Source organism: Nerophis ophidion, linkage group LG15 (assembly GCF_033978795.1).
Source record: "Nerophis ophidion isolate RoL-2023_Sa linkage group LG15, RoL_Noph_v1.0, whole genome shotgun sequence".
Lineage (NCBI taxonomy): Eukaryota > Metazoa > Chordata > Actinopteri > Syngnathiformes > Syngnathidae > Nerophis > Nerophis ophidion.
Genome location: NC_084625.1, coordinates 5,496,957 through 5,524,495, shown reverse-complemented (window position 1 = coordinate 5,524,495; position 27,539 = coordinate 5,496,957). Strand labels below are relative to the sequence as shown.

General features: G+C 35.4%; 1 protein-coding gene across 1 annotated transcript; it reads left to right on the top strand.

Moving 5' to 3' along the window:
* Window positions 1-613: 613 nt before the first annotated feature.
* On the top strand, window positions 614-27,537 carry fam162a (family with sequence similarity 162 member A). Its single transcript, XM_061921302.1, has 5 exons — window positions 614-774; window positions 23,563-23,664; window positions 23,812-23,926; window positions 27,035-27,143; window positions 27,202-27,537. Exons 1-5 carry the CDS (start codon window positions 732-734, stop codon window positions 27,316-27,318), a joined length of 486 nt encoding a protein of 161 aa, XP_061777286.1. The 5' UTR covers window positions 614-731; the 3' UTR covers window positions 27,319-27,537.
* The last annotated feature ends 2 nt before the right edge of the window (window positions 27,538-27,539 follow it).

Sequence of the window (27,539 nt, the reverse complement as noted above, 5' to 3'; positions counted from 1 at the left end):
TAATGATGTTCCATAAACATTTTTTTTTATTTTTTCAAAAAGATTCGAATTAGCTAGTTTTTTCTCTTCTTTTTTTCGGTTGAATTTTGAATTTTAAAGCGTCAAAATTGAAGATAAACTATGTTGCAAAATTTAATTTTCAATTTTTTCCTGTTTTCTCCTCTTTTAAACCATTCAATTAAGTGTTTTTTTTTCATCATTTATTCTCTATAAAAAACCTTCCGTAAAAGGAAAAAAAAATGTACGACGGAATGACAGACAGAAATACACATTTTTTTATTCATACCGGTATATAGATTTATTTATTAAAGGTAAATTGAGCAAATTGGCTATTTCTGGCAATTTATTTAAGTGTGTATCAAACTGGTAGCCCTTCGTATTAATCAGTACCCAAGAAGTAGCTCTTGCTTTCAAAAAGGTTGGTGACCCATGAATTGATTAACGTGGACCCCGACTTAAACAAGTTGAAAAACTTATTGGGGTGTTACCATTTAGTGGTCGATTGTACGGAATATGTACTGTACTGTGCAATCTACTAATAAAAGTATCAATCAATCAATCAAACCCCTGCCTTAGAAGACGTCTATGGTTATATGTCTATGAGCTCGGCCGGTGTGACGTCACTGTTAGGCAATGCTAGGCTAGGCTAACTGACTTTCAAACAGCTGACCGTGTTTCTCAGCACGTCCACCAAAAATCTTCTTTCGCACATTTCAACGAAGATAAACGGCATGAATTTAATAAGATCCCGACTTGGCCTTGGAAACATCTTGGGTTAGTACGAATTGAAAGCTTTCTGATGTTTTTTTTTTTCTTCGATGTTGTCTTCGTGTTTACAAATCTGTTCCCAACCTTAAACGTCATTTGTTGTTTCCATTTGTTTTACGAACGTTAAACAATACATCCGAAGTAAAAGAAAAAAAATGCAGCTATAGTCACTTTTAAAAAAAAACCTGTATTGTGAAATGTACGTTATTTCCTTAGGAAATGAATGTTAACTCATTTCAATTAGAACCCCTATCATTCATCGTAGCCCATGTTGAATGCCTGAATAAAATGACATACGTGCTCATAAGAACGACGTTTGTTGTTTTCATGTTCAGATGATCGGAATATTTGTCTAAAGACATAAAAATGGATTCAAACCGTGCAGCTATAGTCACTTTAAAAAAAAAATGTATCGTGAAATGTACGTTATTTTTTAGGAAATTAATGTTAACTCATTTCAATTAGAACCCCTATCATTCATCGTAGCCCATGTTGAATGCCTGAATAAAATGACATACGTACTCAAAAACGACGTTTGTTGTTTTCATGTTCATATGATCGGAATATTTGTCTGAAGACATAAAAAATGGATTCAAACCGTATAGTGAAATGTACGTTATTTCCTTAGGAAATGAATGTTAACTAATTTCAATTAGAACCTATATCATTCATCGTAGCCCATGTTGAATGCCTGAATAAAATGACATACGTGCTCATAAGAACGACGTTTGTTGTTTTCATGTTCATATGATCGAAATATTTGTCTGAAGACATAAAAAATGGATTCAAACCGTGCAGCTATAGTCACTTTTTAAAAAAAACCTGTATTGTGAAATGTACGTTATTTCCTTAGGAAATGAATGTTAACTCATTTCAATTAGAACCCCTATCATTCATCGTAGCCCATGTTGAATGCCTGAATAAAATGACATATGTACTCATAAGAACGATGTTTGTTGTTTTCATGTTCATATGATCGGAATATTTGTCTGAAGACATAAAAAATTGATTCAAACCGTGCAGCTATAGTCACTTTTTTTTTTTAAAAACTGTATTGTGAAATGTACGTAATTTCCTTAGGAAATGAATGTTAACTCATTTCAATTAGAACCCCTATCATTCATCGTAGCCCATGTTGAATGCCTGAATAAAATGACATACGTGCTCATAAGAACGACGTTTGTTGTTTTTATGTTCATATGATCGGAATATTTGTCTGAAGACCTAAAAAATGGATTCAAACCGTGCAGCTATAGTCACTTTTAAAAAAAAATGTATTGTGAAATGTACGTAATTTCCTTAGGAAATGAATGTTAACTCATTTCAATTAGAACCCCTATCATTCATCGTAGCCCATGTTGAATGCCTGAATAAAATGACATACGTGCTCATAAGAACGACGTTTGTTGTTTTCATGTTCATATGATCGGAATATTTGTCTGAAGACATAAAAAATGGAACGACGTCAGACGTTTGTTGTTTTCATGTTCATATGATCGGAGTATTTGTCTGAAGACATAAAAAATTGATTCAAACCGTGCAGCTATAGTCACTTTTAAAAAAAAAAATGTATTGTGAAATGTACGTTATTTCCTTAGGAAATGAATGTTAACTCATTTCAATTAGAACCTATATCATTCATCGTAGCCCATGTTGAATGCCTGAATAAAATGACATACGTGCTCATAAGAACGACGTTTGTTGTTTTCATGTTCATATGATCGAAATATTTGTCTGAAGACATAAAAAATGGATTCAAACCGTGCAGCTATAGTCACTTTTTAAAAAAAACCTGTATTGTGAAATGTACGTTATTTCCTTAGGAAATGAATGTTAACTCATTTCAATTAGAACCCCTATCATTCATCGTAGCCGATGTTGAATGCCTGAATAAAATGACATACGTGCTCATAAGAACGACGTTTGTTGTTTTTATGTTCATATGATCGGAATATTTGTCTGAAGACATAAAAAATGGATTCAAACCGTGCAGCTATAGTCACTTTTAAAAAAAAATGTATTGTGAAATGTACGTTATTTCCTTAGGAAATGAATGTTAACTCATTTCAATTAGAACCCCTATCATTCATCGTAGCCCATGTTGAATGCCTGAATAAAATGACATACGTGCTCATAAGAACGACGTTTGTTGTTTTCATGTTCATATGATCGGAATATTTGTCTGAAGACATAAAAAATGGATTCAAACCGTGCGACTATAGTCACTTTTTTTTTAAAAATGTATTGTGAAATGTACGTAATTTCCTTAGGAAATGAATGTTAACTCATTTCAATTAGAACCCCTATCATTCATCGTAGCCCATGTTGAATGCCTGAATAAAATGACATACGTGCTCATAAACGACGTTTGTTGTTTTCATGTTCATATGATCGGAATATTTGTCTGAAGACCTAAAAAATGGATTCAAACCGTGCAGCTATAGTCACTTTTTTAAAAAAACCTGTATTGTGAAATGTACGTTATTTCCTTAGGAATTGAATGTTAACTCATTTCAATTAGAACCCCTATCATTCATCGTAGCCCATGTTGAATGCCTGAATAAAATGACATACGTACTCAAAAACGACGTTTGTTGTTTTCATGTTCATATGATCGGAGTATTTGTCTGAAGACATAAAAAATTGATTCAAACCGTGCAGCTATAGTCACTTTTAAAAAAAAAAATGTATTGTGAAATGTACGTTATTTCCTTAGGAAATGAATGTTAACTCATTTCAATTAGAACCCCTATCATTCATCGTAGCCCATGCTGAATGCCTGAATAAAATGACATACGTACTCATAAGAACGATGTTTGTTGTTTTCATGTTCATATGATCGGAATATTTGTCTGAAGACATAAAAAATGGATTCAAACCGTGCGACTATAGTCACTTTTTTTTTAAAAATGTATTGTGAAATGTACGTTATTTCCTTAGGAAATGAATGTTAACTCATTTCAATTAGAACCCCTATCATTCATCGTAGCCCATGTTGAATGCCTGAATAAAATGACATACGTGCTCATAAGAACGACGTTTGTTGTTTTCATGTTCATATGATCGGAGTATTTGTCTGAAGACATAAAAAATTGATTCAAACCGTGCAGCTATAGTCACTTTAAAAAAAAAAACTGTATTGTGAAATGTACGTTATTTCCTTAGGATATGAATGTTCACTCATTTCAATTAGAACCCCTATCATTCATCGTAGCCCATGTTGAATGCCTGAATAAAATGACATACGTACTCATAAGAACGACGTTTGTTGTTTTCATGTTCATATGATCGGAATATTTGTCTAAAGACATAAAAATGGATTCAAACCGTGCAGCTATAGTCACTTTAAAAAAAAAATGTATCGTGAAATGTACGTTATTTTTTAGGAAATTAATGTTAACTCATTTCAATTAGAACCCCTATCATTCATCGTAGCCCATGTTGAATGCCTGAATAAAATGACATACGTACTCAAAAACGACGTTTGTTGTTTTCATGTTCATATGATCGGAATATTTGTCTGAAGACATAAAAAATGGATTCAAACCGTATAGTGAAATGTACGTTATTTCCTTAGGAAATGAATGTTAACTAATTTCAATTAGAACCTATATCATTCATCGTAGCCCATGTTGAATGCCTGAATAAAATGACATACGTGCTCATAAGAACGACGTTTGTTGTTTTCATGTTCATATGATCGAAATATTTGTCTGAAGACATAAAAAATGGATTCAAACCGTGCAGCTATAGTCACTTTTTAAAAAAAACCTGTATTGTGAAATGTACGTTATTTCCTTAGGAAATGAATGTTAACTCATTTCAATTAGAACCCCTATCATTCATCGTAGCCCATGTTGAATGCCTGAATAAAATGACATATGTACTCATAAGAACGATGTTTGTTGTTTTCATGTTCATATGATCGGAATATTTGTCTGAAGACATAAAAAATTGATTCAAACCGTGCAGCTATAGTCACTTTTTTTTTTTAAAAACTGTATTGTGAAATGTACGTAATTTCCTTAGGAAATGAATGTTAACTCATTTCAATTAGAACCCCTATCATTCATCGTAGCCCATGTTGAATGCCTGAATAAAATGACATACGTGCTCATAAGAACGACGTTTGTTGTTTTTATGTTCATATGATCGGAATATTTGTCTGAAGACCTAAAAAATGGATTCAAACCGTGCAGCTATAGTCACTTTTAAAAAAAAATGTATTGTGAAATGTACGTAATTTCCTTAGGAAATGAATGTTAACTCATTTCAATTAGAACCCCTATCATTCATCGTAGCCCATGTTGAATGCCTGAATAAAATGACATACGTGCTCATAAGAACGACGTTTGTTGTTTTCATGTTCATATGATCGGAATATTTGTCTGAAGACATAAAAAATGGAACGACGTCAGACGTTTGTTGTTTTCATGTTCATATGATCGGAGTATTTGTCTGAAGACATAAAAAATTGATTCAAACCGTGCAGCTATAGTCACTTTTAAAAAAAAAAATGTATTGTGAAATGTACGTTATTTCCTTAGGAAATGAATGTTAACTCATTTCAATTAGAACCTATATCATTCATCGTAGCCCATGTTGAATGCCTGAATAAAATGACATACGTGCTCATAAGAACGACGTTTGTTGTTTTCATGTTCATATGATCGAAATATTTGTCTGAAGACATAAAAAATGGATTCAAACCGTGCAGCTATAGTCACTTTTTAAAAAAAACCTGTATTGTGAAATGTACGTTATTTCCTTAGGAAATGAATGTTAACTCATTTCAATTAGAACCCCTATCATTCATCGTAGCCGATGTTGAATGCCTGAATAAAATGACATACGTGCTCATAAGAACGACGTTTGTTGTTTTTATGTTCATATGATCGGAATATTTGTCTGAAGACATAAAAAATGGATTCAAACCGTGCAGCTATAGTCACTTTTAAAAAAAAATGTATTGTGAAATGTACGTTATTTCCTTAGGAAATGAATGTTAACTCATTTCAATTAGAACCCCTATCATTCATCGTAGCCCATGTTGAATGCCTGAATAAAATGACATACGTGCTCATAAGAACGACGTTTGTTGTTTTCATGTTCATATGATCGGAATATTTGTCTGAAGACATAAAAAATGGATTCAAACCGTGCGACTATAGTCACTTTTTTTTTAAAAATGTATTGTGAAATGTACGTAATTTCCTTAGGAAATGAATGTTAACTCATTTCAATTAGAACCCCTATCATTCATCGTAGCCCATGTTGAATGCCTGAATAAAATGACATACGTGCTCATAAACGACGTTTGTTGTTTTCATGTTCATATGATCGGAATATTTGTCTGAAGACCTAAAAAATGGATTCAAACCGTGCAGCTATAGTCACTTTTTTAAAAAAACCTGTATTGTGAAATGTACGTTATTTCCTTAGGAATTGAATGTTAACTCATTTCAATTAGAACCCCTATCATTCATCGTAGCCCATGTTGAATGCCTGAATAAAATGACATACGTACTCAAAAACGACGTTTGTTGTTTTCATGTTCATATGATCGGAGTATTTGTCTGAAGACATAAAAAATTGATTCAAACCGTGCAGCTATAGTCACTTTTAAAAAAAAAAATGTATTGTGAAATGTACGTTATTTCCTTAGGAAATGAATGTTAACTCATTTCAATTAGAACCCCTATCATTCATCGTAGCCCATGCTGAATGCCTGAATAAAATGACATACGTACTCATAAGAACGATGTTTGTTGTTTTCATGTTCATATGATCGGAATATTTGTCTGAAGACATAAAAAATGGATTCAAACCGTGCGACTATAGTCACTTTTTTTTTAAAAATGTATTGTGAAATGTACGTTATTTCCTTAGGAAATGAATGTTAACTCATTTCAATTAGAACCCCTATCATTCATCGTAGCCCATGTTGAATGCCTGAATAAAATGACATACGTGCTCATAAGAACGACGTTTGTTGTTTTCATGTTCATATGATCGGAGTATTTGTCTGAAGACATAAAAAATTGATTCAAACCGTGCAGCTATAGTCACTTTAAAAAAAAAAACTGTATTGTGAAATGTACGTTATTTCCTTAGGATATGAATGTTCACTCATTTCAATTAGAACCCCTATCATTCATCGTAGCCCATGTTGAATGCCTGAATAAAATGACATACGTACTCATAAGAACGACGTTTGTTGTTTTCATGTTCATATGATCGGAATATTTGTCTGAAGACATAAAAAATGGATTCAAATCGTGCAGCTATAATCAATTTTTTTTTAAACTATTGTGAAATGTACGTTATTTCCTTAGGAAATGAATGTTAACTCATTTCAATTAGAACCCCTATCATTCATCGTAGCCCATGTTGAATGCCTGAATAAAATGACATACGTGCTCATAAGAACGTCATTTGTTGTTTCCATTTGTTTTACGAACGTTAAACAATACACCCGAAGTAAAAAAAAAAATGTATTCAAACCGTGCAGCTATTGTCACTTTTTTTTTAAACTGTATTGTGAAATGTACGTTATTTCCTTAGGAAATGAATGTTAACTCATTTCAATAAGAACCCCTATCATTCATCGTAGCCCATGTTGAATGCCTGAATAAAATGACATACGTGCTCATAAGAACGACGTTTGTTGTTTTCATGTTCATATGATCGGAATATTTGTCTGAAGACATAAAAAATTGATTCAAACCGTGCAGCTATAGTCACTTTTTTTTTTTAAACTGTACTGTGAAATGTACGTAATTTCCTTAGGAAATGAATGTTAACTCATTTCAATTAGAACCCCCATCATTCATCGTAGCCCATGTTGAATGCCTGAATAAAATGACATACGTGCTCAAAAACGACGTTTGTTGTTTTCATGTTCAAATGATCGGAATATTTGTCTGAAGACATAAAAAATGGATTCAAACCGTGCAGCTATAGTCACTTTAAAAAAAAAACTGTATTGTGAAATGTACGTTATTTCCTTAGGAAATGAATGTTAACTCTTTTCAATTAGAACCCCTATCATTCATCGTAGCCCATGTTGAATGCCTGAATAAAATGACATACGTGCTCATAAGAACGACGTTTGTTGTTTTCATGTTCATATGATCGGAATATTTGTGTGAAGACATAAAAAATGGATTCAAACCGTGCAGCTATAGTCACTTAAAAAAAAAACTGTATTGTGAAATGTACGTTATTTCCTTAGGAAATGAATGTTAACTCATTTCAATTAGAACCCCTATCATTCATCGTAGCCCATGCTGAATGCCTGAATAAAATGACATACGTGCTCATAAGAACGACGTTTGTTGTTTTCATGTTCATATGATCGGAATATTTGTCTGAAGACCTAAAAAATGGATTCAAACCGTGCAGCTATAGTCACTTTTTTTTTTTTTAAACTGTATTGTGAAATGTACGTAATTTCCTTAGGAAATGAATGTTAACTCATTTCAAATAGAACCCCTATCATTCATCGTAGCCCATGTTGAATGCCTGAATAAAATGACATACGTACTCAAAAACGACGTTTGTTGTTTTCATGTTCAGATGATCGGAATATTTGTCTGAAGACATAAAAAATTGATTCAAATCGTGCAGCTATAATCAATTTAAAAAAAAAACTATTGTGAAATGTACGTTATTTCCTTAGGAAATGAATGTTAACTCATTTCAATTAGAACCCCTATCATTCATCGTAGCCCATGTTGAATGCCTGAATAAAATGACATACGTACTCAAAAACGACGTTTGTTGTTTTCATGTTCATTTGATCGGAATATTTGTCTGAAGACATAAAAAATGGATTCAAACCGTGCAGCTATAGTCACTTTAAAAAAAACTGTATAGTGAAATGTACGTTATTTCCTGAGGAAATGAATGTTAACTCATTTCAATTAGAACCCATATCATTCATCGTAGCCCATGTTGAATGCCTGAATAAAATGACATACGTACTCATAAGAACGATGTTTGTTGTTTTCATGTTCATATGATCGGAATATTTGTCTGAAGACCTAAAAAATTGATTCAAACCGTGCAGCTATAGTCACTTTTTAAAAAAAAAAACTGTGTTGTGAAATGTACGTAATTTCCTTAGGAAATGAATGTTAACTCATTTCAAATAGAACTCCTATCATTCATCGTAGCCCATGTTGAATGCCTGAATAAAATGACATACGTGCTCATAAGAACGACGTTTGTTGTTTTCATGTTCATATGATCGGAATATTTGTCTGAAGACATAAAAAATGAATTCAAACCGTGCAGCTATAGTCACTTTTAAAAAAAAAAATGTATTGTGAAATGTACGTTATTTCCTGAGGAAATGAATGTTAACTCATTTCAATTAGAACCCCTATCATTCATCGTAGCCCATGTTGAATGCCTGAATAAAATGGCATACGTGCTCATAAGAACGACGTTTGTTGTTTTCATGTTCAGATGATCGGAATATTTGTCTGAAGGCATAAAAAATGGATTCAAACCGTGCAGCAAAAGTCACTTTTAAAAAAAAAAACTGTATTGTGAAATGTACGTTATTTCCTTCGGAAATGAATGTTAACTCATTTCAATTAGAACCCCTATCATTCATCGTAGCCCATGTTGAATGCCTGAATAAAATGACATACGTGCTCATAAGAACGTCATTTGTTGTTTCCATTTGTTTTACGAACGTTAAAGAATACATCCGAAGTAAAAAAAAAAAATGTATTCTAACCGTGCAGCTATAGTCACTTTTTTTTAAACTGTATTGTGAAATGTACGTAATTTCCTTAGGAAATGAATGTTAACTCATTTCAATTAGAACCCCTATCATTCATCGTAGCCCATGTTGAATGCCTGAATAAAATGACATACGTGCTCATAAGAACGACGTTTGTTGTTTTCATGTTCATATGATCGGAATATTTGTCTGAAGACATAAAAAATGGATTCAAACCGTGCAGCTATAGTCACTTAAAAAAAAAAACTGTATTGTGAAATGTACGTTATTTCCTTCGGAAATTAATGTTAACTCATTTCAATTAGAACCCCTATCATTCATCGTAGCCCATGTTGAATGCCTGAATAAAATGACATATGTACTCATAAGAACGACGTTTGTTGTTTTCATGTTCATATGTTCGGAATATTTGTCTGAAGACATAAAAAATGGATTCAAACCGTGCAGCTATAGTCACTTTTAAAAAAAAATGCATTGTGAAATGTACGTTATTTCCTTAGGAAATGAATGTTAACTCTTTTCAATTAGAACCCATATCATTCATCGTAGCCCATGTTGAATGCCTGAATAAAATGACATACGTACTCATAAGAACGATGTTTGTTGTTTTCATGTTCAGATGATCGGAATATTTGTCTGAAGACATAAAAAATGGATTCAAACCGTGCAGCTATAGTCACTTTTAAAAAAAAATGTATTGTGAAATGTACGTTATTTCCTTAGGAAATGAATGTTAACTCATTTCAATTAGAACCTATATCATTCATCGTAGCCCATGTTGAATGCCTGAATAAAATGACATACGTGCTCATAAGAACGACGTTTGTTGTTTTCATGTTCATATGATCGGAATATTTGTCTGAAGACATAAAAAATGGATTCAAACCGTGCGACTAGAGTCACTTTTTTTTAAAAAATGTATTGTGAAATGTACGTTATTTCCTTAGGAAATGAATGTTAACTCATTTCAATTAGAACCCCTATCATTCATCGTAGCCCATGTTGAATGCCTGAATAAAATGACATACGTGCTCATAAGAACGACGTTTGTTGTTTTCATGTTCATATGATCGGAATATTTGTCTGAAGACATAAAAAATGGGTTCAAACCGTGCAGCTATAGTCACTTTTTTTAATAAACTGTATTGTGAAATGTACGTTATTTCCTTAGGAAATGAATGTTAACTCATTTGAAATAGAACCCCTATCATTCATCGTAGCCCATGTTGAATGCCTGAATAAAATGACATACGTACTCAAAAACGACGTTTGTTGTTTTCATGTTCATATGATCGGAATATTTGTCCGAAGACATAAAAAATGGATTCAAACCGTGCAGCTATAGTCACTTTTTTTTTTTAAACTGTATTGTGAAATGTACGTAATTTCCTTAGGAAATGGATGTTAACTCATTTCAATTAGAACCCCTATCATTCATCGTAGCCCATGTTGAATGCCTGAATAAAATCACATACGTACTCATAAGAACGATGTTTGTTGTTTTCATGTTCATATGATCGGAATATTTGTCTGAAGACCTAAAAATTGATTCAAACCGTGCAGCTATAGTCACTTTTTAAAAAAAAACTGTATTGTGAAATGTACGTTATTTCCTTAGGAAATGAATGTTAACTCATTTCAATTAGAACCCCTATCATTCATCGTAGCCCATGTTGAATGCCTGAATAAAATGACATACGTACTCAAAAACGACGTTTGTTGTTTTCATGTTCATATGATCGGAATATTTGTCCGAAGACATAAAAAATGGATTCAAACCGTGCAGCTATAGTCACTTTTTTTTTTTAAACTGTATTGTGAAATGTACGTAATTTCCTTAGGAAATGGATGTTAACTCATTTCAAATAGAACCCCTATCATTCATCGTAGCCCATGTTGAATGCCTGAATAAAATGACATACGTACTCATAAGAACGATGTTTGTTGTTTTCATGTTCATATGATCGGAATATTTGTCTGAAGACCTAAAAATTGATTCAAACCGTGCAGCTATAGTCACTTTTTAAAAAAAAACTGTATTGTGAAATGTACGTTATTTCCTTAGGAAATGAATGTTAACTCATTTCAATTAGAACCCCTATCATTCATCGTAGCCCATGTTGAATGCCTGAATAAAATGACATACGTACTCAAAAACGACGTTTGTTGTTTTCATGTTCATATGATCGGAATATTTGTCTGAAGACATAAAAAATGGATTCAAACCGTGCAGCTATAGTCACTTTAAAAAAAAAAAAAAACATTATAGTGAAATGTACGTTATTTTTTAGGAAATGAATGTTAACTCATTTCAAATAGAACTCCTATCATTCATCGTAGCCCATGTTGAATGCCTGAATAAAATGACATACGTACTCATAAGAACGATGTTTGTGTTCATGTTCATATGATCGGAATATTTGTGTGAAGACATAAAAAATGGATTCAAACCGTGCAGCTATAGTCACTTAAAAAAAAAAACTGTATTGTGAAATGTACGTTATTTCCTTAGGAAATGGATGTTAACTCATTTCAATTAGAACCCCTATCATTCATCGTAGCCCATGTTGAATGCCTGAATAAAATGACATACGTACTCAAAAACGACGTTTGTTGTTTTCATGTTCATATGATCGGAATATTTGTGTGAAGACATAAAAAATGGATTCAAACCGTGCGACTATAGTCACTTTTTAAAAAAAAATTTATTGTGAAATGTACGCTATTTCCTTAGGAAATGAATGTTAACTCATTTCAATTAGAACCCCTATCATTCATCGTAGCCCATGTTGAATGCCTGAATAAAATGACATACGTACTCATAAGAACGATGTTTGTGTTCATGTTCATATGATCGGAATATTTGTGTGAAGACATAAAAAATGGATTCAAACCGTGCAGCTATAGTCACTTAAAAAAAAAAACTGTATTGTGAAATGTACGTTATTTCCTTAGGAAATGGATGTTAACTCATTTCAATTAGAACCCCTATCATTCATCGTAGCCCATGTTGAATGCCTGAATAAAATGACATACGTACTCAAAAACGACGTTTGTTGTTTTCATGTTCATATGATCGGAGTATTTGTCTGAAGACATAAAAAATTGATTCAAACCGTGCAGCTATAGTCACTTTTAAAAAAAAAAATGTATTGTGAAATGTACGTTATTTCCTTAGGAAATGAATGTTAACTCATTTCAATTAGAACCCCTATCATTCATCGTAGCCCATGCTGAATGCCTGAATAAAATGACATACGTACTCATAAGAACGATGTTTGTTGTTTTCATGTTCATATGATCGGAATATTTGTCTGAAGACATAAAAAATGGATTCAAACCGTGCGACTATAGTCACTTTTTTTTTAAAAATGTATTGTGAAATGTACGTTATTTCCTTAGGAAATGAATGTTAACTCATTTCAATTAGAACCCCTATCATTCATCGTAGCCCATGTTGAATGCCTGAATAAAATGACATACGTGCTCATAAGAACGACGTTTGTTGTTTTCATGTTCATATGATCGGAGTATTTGTCTGAAGACATAAAAAATTGATTCAAACCGTGCAGCTATAGTCACTTTAAAAAAAAAAACTGTATTGTGAAATGTACGTTATTTCCTTAGGATATGAATGTTCACTCATTTCAATTAGAACCCCTATCATTCATCGTAGCCCATGTTGAATGCCTGAATAAAATGACATACGTGCTCATAAGAACGACGTTTGTTGTTTTCATGTTCATATGATCGGAATATTTGTCTGAAGACATAAAAAATGGATTCAAATCGTGCAGCTATAATCAATTTTTTTTTAAACTATTGTGAAATGTACGTTATTTCCTTAGGAAATGAATGTTAACTCATTTCAATTAGAACCCCTATCATTCATCGTAGCCCATGTTGAATGCCTGAATAAAATGACATACGTGCTCATAAGAACGTCATTTGTTGTTTCCATTTGTTTTACGAACGTTAAACAATACACCCGAAGTAAAAAAAAAAATGTATTCAAACCGTGCAGCTATTGTCACTTTTTTTTTAAACTGTATTGTGAAATGTACGTTATTTCCTTAGGAAATGAATGTTAACTCATTTCAATAAGAACCCCTATCATTCATCGTAGCCCATGTTGAATGCCTGAATAAAATGACATACGTGCTCATAAGAACGACGTTTGTTGTTTTCATGTTCATATGATCGGAATATTTGTCTGAAGACATAAAAAATTGATTCAAACCGTGCAGCTATAGTCACTTTTTTTTTTTAAACTGTACTGTGAAATGTACGTAATTTCCTTAGGAAATGAATGTTAACTCATTTCAATTAGAACCCCCATCATTCATCGTAGCCCATGTTGAATGCCTGAATAAAATGACATACGTGCTCAAAAACGACGTTTGTTGTTTTCATGTTCAAATGATCGGAATATTTGTCTGAAGACATAAAAAATGGATTCAAACCGTGCAGCTATAGTCACTTTAAAAAAAAAACTGTATTGTGAAATGTACGTTATTTCCTTAGGAAATGAATGTTAACTCTTTTCAATTAGAACCCCTATCATTCATCGTAGCCCATGTTGAATGCCTGAATAAAATGACATACGTGCTCATAAGAACGACGTTTGTTGTTTTCATGTTCATATGATCGGAATATTTGTGTGAAGACATAAAAAATGGATTCAAACCGTGCAGCTATAGTCACTTAAAAAAAAAACTGTATTGTGAAATGTACGTTATTTCCTGGGGAAATGGATGTTAACTCATTTCAATTAGAACCCCTATCATTCATCGTAGCCCATGTTGAATGCCTGAATAAAATGACATACGTACTCAAAAACGACGTTTGTTGTTTTAATGTTCATATGATCGGAATATTTGTGTGAAGACATAAAAAATGGATTCAAACCGTGCAGCTATAGTCACTTAAAAAAAAAACTGTATTGTGAAATGTACGTTATTTCCTTAGGAAATGAATGTTAACTCATTTCAATTAGAACCCCTATCATTCATCGTAGCCCATGCTGAATGCCTGAATAAAATGACATACGTGCTCATAAGAACGACGTTTGTTGTTTTCATGTTCATATGATCGGAATATTTGTCTGAAGACCTAAAAAATGGATTCAAACCGTGCAGCTATAGTCACTTTTTTTTTTTTTAAACTGTATTGTGAAATGTACGTAATTTCCTTAGGAAATGAATGTTAACTCATTTCAAATAGAACCCCTATCATTCATCGTAGCCCATGTTGAATGCCTGAATAAAATGACATACGTACTCAAAAACGACGTTTGTTGTTTTCATGTTCAGATGATCGGAATATTTGTCTGAAGACATAAAAAATTGATTCAAATCGTGCAGCTATAATCAATTTAAAAAAAAAACTATTGTGAAATGTACGTTATTTCCTTAGGAAATGAATGTTAACTCATTTCAATTAGAACCCCTATCATTCATCGTAGCCCATGTTGAATGCCTGAATAAAATGACATACGTACTCAAAAACGACGTTTGTTGTTTTCATGTTCATTTGATCGGAATATTTGTCTGAAGACATAAAAAATGGATTCAAACCGTGCAGCTATAGTCACTTTAAAAAAAACTGTATAGTGAAATGTACGTTATTTCCTGAGGAAATGAATGTTAACTCATTTCAATTAGAACCCATATCATTCATCGTAGCCCATGTTGAATGCCTGAATAAAATGACATACGTACTCATAAGAACGATGTTTGTTGTTTTCATGTTCATATGATCGGAATATTTGTCTGAAGACCTAAAAAATTGATTCAAACCGTGCAGCTATAGTCACTTTTTAAAAAAAAAAACTGTGTTGTGAAATGTACGTAATTTCCTTAGGAAATGAATGTTAACTCATTTCAAATAGAACTCCTATCATTCATCGTAGCCCATGTTGAATGCCTGAATAAAATGACATACGTGCTCATAAGAACGATGTTTGTTGTTTTCATGTTCATATGATCGGAATATTTGTCTGAAGACATAAAAAATGGATTCAAACCGTGCAGCTATAGTCACTTTAAAAAAAAAAAAACATTATAGTGAAATGTACGTTATTTTTTAGGAAATGAATGTTAACTCATTTCAAATAGAACTCCTATCATTCATCGTAGCCCATGCCGAATGCCTGAATAAAATGACATACGTGCTCATAAGAACGACGTTTGTTGTTTTCATGTTCATATGATCGGAATATTTGTCTGAAGACATAAAAAATGAATTCAAACCGTGCAGCTATAGTCACTTTTTAAAAAAAAAAAATGTATTGTGAAATGTACGTTATTTCCTGAGGAAATGAATGTTAACTCATTTCAATTAGAACCCCTATCATTCATCGTAGCCCATGCTGAATGCCTGAATAAAATGACATACGTGCTCATAAGAACGACGTTTGTTGTTTTCATGTTCATATGATCGGAATATTTGTCTGAAGACATAAAAAATGGATTCAAACCGTGCAGCTATAGTCACTTTTTTAAAAAAAAACTGTATTGTGAAATGTACGTTATTTCCTTAGGAAATGAATGTTAACTCATTTCAATTAGAACCCCTATCATTCATCGTAGCCCATGTTGAATGCCTGAATAAAATGACATACGTGCTCATAAGAACGACGTTTGTTGTTTTTATGTTCATATGATCGGAATATTTGTCTGAAGACATAAAAAATGGATTCAAACCGTGCAGCTATAGTCACTTTTAAAAAAAAATGTATTGTGAAATGTACGTTATTTCCTTAGGAAATGAATGTTAACTCATTTCAATTAGAACCCCTATCATTCATCGTAGCCCATGTTGAATGCCTGAATAAAATGACATACGTGCTCATAAGAACGACGTTTGTTGTTTTCATGTTCATATGATCGGAATATTTGTCTGAAGACATAAAAAATGGATTCAAACCGTGCGACTATAGTCACTTTTTTTTTAAAAATGTATTGTGAAATGTACGTAATTTCCTTAGGAAATGAATGTTAACTCATTTCAATTAGAACCCCTATCATTCATCGTAGCCCATGTTGAATGCCTGAATAAAATGACATACGTGCTCATAAACGACGTTTGTTGTTTTCATGTTCATATGATCGGAATATTTGTCTGAAGACCTAAAAAATGGATTCAAACCGTGCAGCTATAGTCACTTTTTTAAAAAAACCTGTATTGTGAAATGTACGTTATTTCCTTAGGAATTGAATGTTAACTCATTTCAATTAGAACCCCTATCATTCATCGTAGCCCATGTTGAATGCCTGAATAAAATGACATACGTACTCATAAGAACGACGTTTGTTGTTTTCATGTTCATATGATTGGAATATTTGTCTGAAGACATAAAAAATGGATTCAAACCGTTCAGCTATAGTCACTTTTTAAAAAAAACTGTATTGTGAAATGTACGTTATTTCCTTAGGAAATGAATGTTAACTCATTTCAATAAGAACCCCTATCATTCATCGTAGCCCATGTTGAATGCCTGAATAAAATGACATACGTGCTCATAAGAACGTCATTTGTTGTTTCCATTTGTTTTACGAACATTAAACAATACATCCGAAGTAAAAAAAAAATAAAAAAAAAATGGATTCAAACCGTGCAGCTATAGTCACTTTTTAAAAAAAAACAACTGTATTGTGAAATGTACGTAATTTCCTTAGGAAATGAATGTTAACTCATTTCAATTAGAACCCATATCATTCATCGTAGCCCATGTTGAATGCCTGAATAAAATGACATACGTGCTCATAAGAACGTCATTTGTTGTTTCCATTTGTTTTACGAACGTTAAAGAATACATCCGAAGTAAAAAAAAAAAAAATGTATTCAAACCGTGCAGCTATAGTCACTTTTTTTTTAAACTGTATTGTGAAATGTACGTTATTTCCTTAGGAAATGAATGTTAACTCATTTCAATTAGAACCCCTATCATTCATCGTAGCCCATGTTGAATGCCTGAATAAAATGACATACGTACTCAAAAACGACGTTTGTTGTTTTCATGTTCATATGATCGGAATATTTGTCTGAAGACATAAAAAATGGATTCAAACCGTGCAGCTATAGTCACTTTAAAAAAAAAAAACTGTATTGTGAAATGTACGCTATTTCCTTAGGAAATGAATGTTAACTCATTTCAATTAGAACCCCTATCATTCATCGTAGCCCATGTTGAATGCCTGAATAAAATGACATACGTGCTCATAAGAACGTCATTTGTTGTTTCCATTTGTTTTACGAACGTTAAACAATACACCCGAAGTAAAAAAAAAAAAAAATGTATTCAAACCGTGCAGCTATAGTCACTTTTTTTAACTGTATTGTGAAATGTACGTTATTTCCTTAGGAAATGAATGTTAACTCATTTCAATTAGAACCCCTATCATTCATCGTAGCCCATGTTGAATGCCTGAATAAAATGACATACGTACTCATAAGAACGACGTTTGTTGTTTTCATGTTCAGATGATCGGAATATTTGTCTAAAGACATAAAACTCAGCATATATTTATTACACATGCGTTGACCTTCAAAGCAAATTAATCGAGTTTGTTTTCCAAATAGCATTTTGCATTATATCAACCTTTTTGACCAATTTTGGCTCCTAGTTCCATCCATCCATCCTTTTTCTACCGCTTATTCCCTTTGGGGTTGCAGGGGGTGCTGGTGCCTATCTCAGCTACAATCGGGCGGAAGGCGGGGTACACCCTGGAGAACTCGCCCAGTTCACTAACCTTATGAACTAATTCCCATTTTTGGTTTGACTTTATTTGGAACATGCATGCATACAACATGATGCATTTAAATTTCCACTTCCTCTATTCCAGTGTTTTTCAATCTTTTTTGAGCCAAGGCACATTTTTTTTATATATAAAAAAAAAAAAAAATAGAGGCACACCACCAGCAGAAAAGGTTAAAAAATTAAACTCCACGAGGTTATCGTGCCTTATTTTGAGTTTGTTGTTTCCGGTGTGTATGCTTTAGTTTCTGTCTTCCTTTGAGTGCCATTGCCACGAACCTGCTTTGTTTTGGCAATCAAGACTATTTAAGTTGTGCGTACGCTATCCTTCTTTGTGGGAACACTGTTGTCATGTACGGATGTACTTTGTGGACGCCGTCTCCGCTCCACACGCCGGAAGTTTTTGCTGTCGTCCAGCATTCTGTTTTTGTTTACTTTGAAGCCAGTTCAGTTTTACTTTTGTTTTGCGTAGCCACGCCTATTCTTCAGTGCTTTTTCCTAGCGGGACTTGCCTTTTGTTCATTTTTGGTTTAAGCGTTACCTACATTTTTACATACCAAAAAAAGGTTGAAAAACACTGCACGGCACATTATTATGAGTATTGATTTGCAAAAAAGATTTTTGGGACCAATTAGGTGAAGTTGCATAATTTCCCACGGCACACCAGACAATATCTCATGAAATACACTTCTCTATTCAACATGTTTGAATAGTATTGGCGGCATAGCTCGGTTGGTAGAGTGGCCGTGCTAGCAACTTAAAGGGTTGCAGGTTCGATTCCCGCTTCCGCCATCCTAGTCATTGCCGTTGTGTCCTTGGGCAAGACACTTTACCCACCTGCTCCCAGTGCCACCCACACTGGTTTAAATGTAACTTAGATATTGGGTTTCACTACGTAAAGCGCTTTGAGTCACTAGAGAAAAGCGCTATATAAATATAATTCACTTCACTTATTGAAGAAGCAGATCTTATTCAATCCTAGCCCTTTTCCTTCATATAGCAGTTGTTCACTTCCTGTTTTCAATGTATTCACAATATACTCCCTAAGTAATAACAATACAAATAAATAATTGGTGAGGTAAGTTATATTTTATATGGTGCGGTAGAAAAATGGATGGATGGATGAGACTGATTTGATTGATTGAAACTTTTATTAGTAGATTGTACAGTACAGTACATATTCCGTACAATTGACCACTAAATGGTAACACACCAATAAGTTTTTCAAATTGTCCACGTTAATCAATTCAAGAGTAAGATTATCTTCAAAATGAATGGATGACATAAATTCAGAATGTTCATCATGGTTCGTCTTCTTTGTACTTTGTAAACTCTTTAAATTTGAACTGTTTCTTGAAGTGGATCATTGTTTGATTTCTTTGCTTGATCCATTCCATCATTTAATCCCACATACTGACATACTGGAGGTCTTAAGTGTTGTACATGCGTACAAATGTTTTAAATTACATTTTTCTTTAAGATTATATTTCTCCTCTTTTGTTGAGAAGAATTGTTGTATATTCTTAGGTAGCGGATTATAGTTTGCTTTGTGTATAATTTTAGCTGTTTGCAAATTCACTATGTCGTGGAATTTCAGTATTTTTGATTCAGTTATTAATGGGTTTGTATGTTCTCTATGTATTATTCTGATCTTTTTTGTAACACTGTTAATGAATGAAGTGCCCTCCTGCACCAAATAATATAAATCCATTGAATAAAGTCAAATACAAATAAGGCAACAAGTGAAGTATCACACACTTTCTCTTTTGTCAAGTAACTCAGATATGTTAACACTACTGCTCGCTAGTGTTAACATATGTGAGAATATGGAGTGATTTTTGGTCTAGAACAGGGGTAGGGAACCTATGGTTTTAGAGCCAGATGTGGCTCTTTTGATGACTGCATCTGGCTCTCGGATAAATCTTAGCTGACGTTGCTAAACGCGATAATTATGAATAATTTCGCTGGTAATCGCAGTGCTAAAAATAACGTGCAAAATACAAAAAATTCTCATGCATTTAATTCCATCCATCCGTTTTCTACCGCACCTGTTCAAGAAGTCGCATTAATGGTAAGAAGTATTTTATGTCATGATAGGGGGGGGGCGTTGCAGCTTGCTGCGGGGTCGTTCTCCCAGGAAGGCAGACGGTAACAACATGATTTAATTTTAACTAAAAAAATATACAAACAAAAATCGCTCACAGCGGAGGCACAACTTGGGCTAAGGAACAAAGCTAACGCATAAACAGACTAAGAACATAAATCAAACAAAACTTACTTGGCATGGCATGAAGCACGAAACTATGGCAAGGCATGAAACAAGTCAGCACAGGGCGACTGACTGGCAAAGACGAGCTTAAATACTGCCTCTGTTTAGTGCTCGGGAAGCAGGTGAGCGGGCATTTTGTCCACCAGAGACCGGTGGACAAAATGAGTAACCAAGGAAACCAGACTAGGGAGTGGAAAAAAAACAGGAACTTAAAGAGTCTAAAGGACAAACAGCACATGGCCAAACAAAAACATGATCAACAGACATGACATTTGATTTATTATTGGTTAGCTTCAGAATAACAATGTTATTAAAAAGAATAAGAGACTTATTATACTCAAAAAATGTTGGCCTTACTTAAAAATGCATGCATTTAGTTGTATTCAGTGTTAAAAAAATATGATATGGCTCTCACGGAAATACATTTTGAAATATTTGGCTTTCATGGCACTCTCAGCCAAAAAGGTTCCCGACCCCTGGTCTAGAACATGTTTTGCTTTATTCATTATTGTCGCGTTTCTTGCTCCTTTATGTTGTGTATATTTTTTACATGAGGATTTCCAGGAAATTTTTTCATCAATCATCATACCTAGAAATTTGGTTTCATTTACTCTTTCAATTTCTATTCCATCTATTTGTGTTTGACTTTCTACTCCAGGGGTCGGGAACCTTTTTGGCTGAGAGAGCCATACAAGCCAAATATTTTAAAAAGTATTTCCGTGAGAGCCATATAATATATATTTTTTAACACTGAATACAACTAAATGCATGTATTTTTTAAAGGGGAACATTATCACAATTTCAAAAGGGTTAAAAACAATAAAAATCAGTTCCCAGTGGCTTGCTGTATTTTTTTGAAATTTTTTTCAAAATTTTACCGGTCCCGGAATATCCCTAAATAAAGCTTTAAAGTGCCTTATTTTCGCTATCTTCGAGACCACTATCCGTTTCCCTGTGACGTCATACAGTGCTGCCAATACAAACAACATGGCGGTTACCACAGCAAGATATAGCGACATTAGCTCGGATTCAGACTCGGATTTCAGCGGCTTAAGCGATTCAACAGATTACACATGTATTGAAAAGGATGGTCGGAGTATGGAGGCAGATAGCGAAAACGAAATTGAAGCTATTGACGCTATTCGGCCATAGCGTGGGTGTACCTAATTAATTGGCCCATAGCATGGCTGCCTTATTAGCATCGCCGGTAAAATGTGCGGACCAAACGATCAGGACTTTCGCATCTTGTGACACTGGAGCAACTTAAACCTGTCGATTGGTAAGTGTTTGTTTCGCATTAAATGTGGGTATCTAGTTTCAAATGTACATACAGCTAGCGTAAATAGCATGTTAGCATCGATTAGCTGGCAGTCATGCCGTGACCAAATATGTCTGATTAGCACATAAGTCAACAACATCAACAAAACTCACCTGTGTGATTTTGTTGACTTAATCGTTGCAAATGCATCTGCAGGTTATCCATACATCTCTGTGCCATGTCTGTCTTAGCATCGCCGGTCAAATGTGAAGACACTTTGGTACATTCAATGGGGGTCTGGCGGAAGATTTCTTGCCAGTGGTGCAACTTGAATCCCTCCCTGTTAGTGTTGTTACACCCTCCGACAACACCCCCACGAGGCATGATGTCTCCAAGGTGCCAAAAAATAGTCGAAAAAACGGAAAATAACAGAGCCGAGACCCGGTGTTTGTAATGTGAAAATGAATATGGCGGGTGTGTTACCTCGGCGACGTCACGTTCTGACGCCATCGCTTAAAGAGCAATAAACAGAAAGGCGTTTAATTTGCCAAAATTCACCCAGAGAGATCGGTTAAAAAAACACATGGTCTTTTTTCTGCAACATCAAGGTATATATTGACGCTTGCATAGGTTTGGTGATAATGTTCCCCTTTTAAGTAAGACCAACATTTAGAGCAGTGGTTCCCAAAGTGGGCGGTGGAAAGATCTGGGGGGGCGGTGAGGAAGAAGGGGGTGGTAGGGGAGCGGCAGTCCGAAGTTCAAACGTTTGTTTGACGATTTGTACACAACACGTGCAGCAGGACGAGTCAGTGGACGACGCATCAGGGTCCGGTTACCACACGCCGCTCTGGCCCAGTCAGATCCGTCGTAGATCCGCGGTGATCTACGACTTCTTCTTAGTGAGTTCCAGCCTGATGTTGAGAAGCCTATGTCCCTGCACCAAGCACATCCATCCCATTAAGTGTCAGAAAATGAAGGTTACTGGTGGAATGTTTATTTACCATTCTATGTTGCTGAAACAGTTAAAACTGCTAAAAAAGAAATTGGTTTACTAAATTGGGTTTTATTTGTGAAATACACATTTGTGTTTAACCTTTCTCTTCTCAAATTGCAGCATACCAAATATCAAGAAAGAGGTGTTTGTTTCCATATGTGTCTGTGGGGGTTGGGGGGGTTGGGGGTGGGTGATGGTAGGGGGGGGGCGCTAGGAATTCACTGGGGAGCCAAGGGGGCGCCAGCCTGCAAAAGTTTGGGAACCATTGATTTAGAGTATAATAAGTCTCTTATTCTTTTTAATAACATTGTTATTCTGAAGCTAACCGACCATAAATTAAATCATTCGTACCGTTAATGCGACTTCTTAAACAGGTGCGGTAGAACCCGGATGGATGGATTAAAATGCATGAGAATGTTTTATATTTTGAACGTTATTTTTGACACTGTGATTACCAGCGGAATTATTCATTACGTATCTTGTTAAGCAATGTCAGATAAGATTTATTTCAGAGCCAGGTGCAGTCATCAAAAGAGCCACATCTGGCTCTAGAGCCATAGGTTCCCTACCCCTGCTCTACTCTATTGCAGAAATATAATTATTTTAGTTTTACTGAGATTCAAAGAGTCTGTTTTAGTCTAACCATCTTTTTAATTTGTTATTTGTATTAGCGTCTGTGTGTTCTCTCCTGAACGAGTCGCAGCCATTTTTTTTGTCTGGATTGTTTGTAAATAACATTTGACGACGTGTGTGTGCACAGGCGAGCACTGCAGACGTGTCACAGGAGCATGGATGCACAGAGGGATGAGCAACAAGCCGCAAGAAGTCAAAGCAGACTCCCCGCCTGCAGCTCCAGTTCAAGGTAGAACAGAACGGCTCTCATTAATTCGCGCACGCAGGACAGTGTAAATTAAATCTTATGGCACATGTTTCTTGTCAGCTTGCACAATGTGTGTGTTGTTTTGGACTCGCCTGTCGTGTTCTTTGTGTAACGTGTCATCTGGCGCAGCATCTCCTCACCTGGGCTTCAAGATCCCAGGCCACAAGCCCTCGCCCATGGACACGAGGATTCTGCTGTGGTCGAAACGCTTCAAGAGAGTAGAAGACATACCAGAGTTTTTGCCGTGAGTCAACCCTTCCTGTTTGAATGAATGTCCCTATCGGCCGATAAATGCTTTAAAATGTGATATCGGAAATTATCGGTTTCAAATATTAAAATGTATGACTTTTCAAAACACCGCTGTAGGGATGTAGGGAGAAGTACGGAGCACCAATAAACCTTAAAGAAACTGCCTTTGCGTGCCGGCACAACCACATAATATCTACGGCTTTTCACACACAAACACACAAGTGAATGCATCGCATACTTGGTCAACAGCCATACAGGTCACACTGAGGGTGGCCGTATAAACAACTTTAGCACTGTCACAAATATGCGCCACACTGTGAACCAACACCTAACAAGAATGACAAACACATTTCGGGGAGAACATCCGCACCGTAACACAACATAAACACAACAGATCAAATACCCAGAACCCCTTGCAGCAATAACTCTTCCGGGACGCTACAATACACACCCCCCGCTAACTTCTAACCCCCCCTGGCTCCTCCACCTCATGCTCTCTCAGGGAGAGCATGTAACAAATTCCAAGCTGCAGTTTTGAGGCACTTTGTGACTTTAATAATAAATATGGCCGTCCTATGTTGGCATTTTTTTCCATAACTTGAGTTGATTTAGTTTGGGAAAACCTTGTTACATCGTTTAATGCATCCAGCGGGGCGTCACAACCAAATTAGGCATAATAATGTGTTAATTCCACTGTATCGGTCAATATCGGAATCGGTAATTAAGGGTTGGCCAATATCAGAATATCAGCCAAAAAAGCCATTATTGGACAGCTCTAGTTTTTAAGGGACGATACGGAATATTAGTGATCAAGGAGGTCGATAACAGATATTCATTTGCAGTAAAAGTTATTTAAAGATGAATATTATGTGTCAGTAAACATCTGGACAAGGCTTTAAGTTATTTTTTAATATTTTTTTTAGGAAAAGTTAGACCAGTAGTGACATGTTTGACGTTTACTTTATCATCAAAAAACATTAAACACCTTTACTATGCGTGTTTAAGAGTAGCGTCATCATCCGTCCATCCATTTTTTTTACCGCTTCTCCCCTTTGGGGGCGCTGGAGCCTATCTCAGCTACAATCGGGCGGAAGGCGGGGTACGCCCTGGACAAGTGGCCACCTCATCACAGGGCCAATACTGATAGACAACATTCACACACTAGGGACCATTTAGTGTTGTCAATCAACCTATCCCCAGGTGCATGTCTTTAGAGGTGGGAGGGGCCTATCCCCAGGTGCATGTCTTTAGAGATGGGAGGGGCCTATCCCCAGGTGCATGTCTTTAGAGGTGGGAGGGAGCCGGGGTACCCAGAGGGAACCCACGCATTCACCTGGTGTGAACGAATGTTGAGTCCCACTTCTCTGTGAGCGCTTTGAGTGTCTAGAAAAGCGCGATATAAATCTAAGTTATTAATATTATTATTTTAAAATATGGAACATCTCCTGGGAAAATAGGTCAAAATATGGCATTTATATACATCCCAATAACTTGTCTACTGCGTTCTATAACACTTTATATGTTTAATAAGGTTTCCTCATTAAATATTGCCGACATTTAAATAAAAACAATTGTGGATTACTTCACGTAGATTATAGTTGAGACATTTTTCAAGAATGGCGACATTTCTTCCTGGATGTTATAGAGAGTATGAGCTGCTGCCTAATCTTTACTTGTATAATCATCTCATATTTGTCAAGATATTTGGACAAAGTGTGCATTTTTGTCAGAGATATCTTTTTTTTGTAGTAGCGAAAAACAAAAAAAATTGAGCCGGTTACACTGGGAAAGAAGGACAAAAACTGGATGTGCCGGCAATAAGAAAAAAAAAACGGAAGTTTTGAAAGATAAGCAGAATGTAGTAGTGGTCAAAAGTTTACATACTCTTGTAAAGAACATAATGTCATGGCTGTCTTGAGTTTCCAATAATTTCTACAACTCTTATTATGTTATAGAGTTATTGGAGCGCATAATATGTCCACTGTTACCTCCAAATTCTTCAGGACAAGCTAAAATCACCAGACCGGAGGTTGGGTCTTGGATGCAGTTGGGTGTTCCAACAGGACAATGACCCCAAACACACGTCAAAAGTGGTAAAGGAATGGCTAAATCAGGCTAGAATGAATGGCCTTCCCAAAGTCCTGACTCAAACGTGTGGACAATGCTGAAGAAAACCAAACAAATTTAGTTGAACTGCACCAATTTTGTCAAGAGTGGTCAAAAAGTCAAGCAGAAGCTTGCCAGAAGCTTGTGGATGGCTACCAAAAGCGCCTTATTGCAGTGAAACTTGCCAAAGGACATGTGAGCAAATATTAACATCGCTGTATGTATACTTTTGACCCAGCACATTTTCAGTGGACTCATAATAAATTCATAAAAAAAGCAAACTTCATGAAGGTTTTTTGTGACCAACAAGTATGTGCTCTAATCACTCCATCACAAAAAAATAAGAGTTGTAGAAATTATTGGAAACTCAAGACAGCCATGACATTATGTTCTTTACAAGTGTATGTCAACTTTTGATCGCAATTGTATGTGTATATATTCAATCAATCAATCAATCAATGTTTACTTATATAGCCCTAAATCACTAGTGTCTCAAAGGGCTGCACAAACCACTACGACATCCTCGGGCAAGGAAAACTCACACCCAGTGGGACATCGGTGACAATAATGACTATGAGAACGTGATACTGTTGATACTGATGACTATGAGAACATATGAGAACATGATACTGTGAAAGATCAATCCATAATGGATCCAACACAGTCGCGAGAGTCCAGTCCAAAGCGGATCCAACCCAGCAGCGAGAGTCCCGTTCACAGCGGAGCCAGCAGGAAACCATCCCAAGCGGAGGCTGATCAGCAGCGCAGAGATGTCCCCAGCCGATACACAGGCGAGCAGTACATGGCCACCGGATCGGACCGGACTCCCTCCACAAAGGAGAGTGGGACATAGAAGAAAAAGAAATTGAAAAAAAAAAGATATTGTATCTGCTATAACGATAAAAAGAGGCCGATGCCAAATATGGGCCCAGCCGGTAATCAGTCAATCTCGAGACAAGACCACCACGTCTAATCAAACACACGTGTGTCCCCACAGGTTTGAAACGCTGGATGCCGCCAAAAACAAACTCCGAATAAGAGTCTGCTACATGATGATAGCGGCGACGATAGGTGGATGTGTGTTGATGATCGTCATGAGCAAACGGGTAAGAGCTCTGTGTGTGTTTTCACAACGGAATGCATCATCTTGCTGCGCCATTGCAGGCTGTCGCCAGACACGGGTCTCTGTCGGATCAGAACTTGAAGCAGAAGGCTAAATGGAGGGAGGACCTCCACAGACAGCAGGAAGCAGCGGCTGCTCTGTCTGACAAGGCCCAGTGACGGACGGAGCAGTAGGGAACCTGGATCACCACAGGGCAGACTTTTCTTCAGTGAGTAGAACAGGCTGACCAGTCTGTGACAGAAAGAAAAAACTGTTAAGTATTTGAGAGCAGCTGTCACAGGTTGCGTGTGTTGTGGTCTGTATTTGTACATGCAAGGGGCCAAACGACACAGGAGTAAAATAAGATGTGATTAAAGAAGTACAATAAGGTGATTCAATC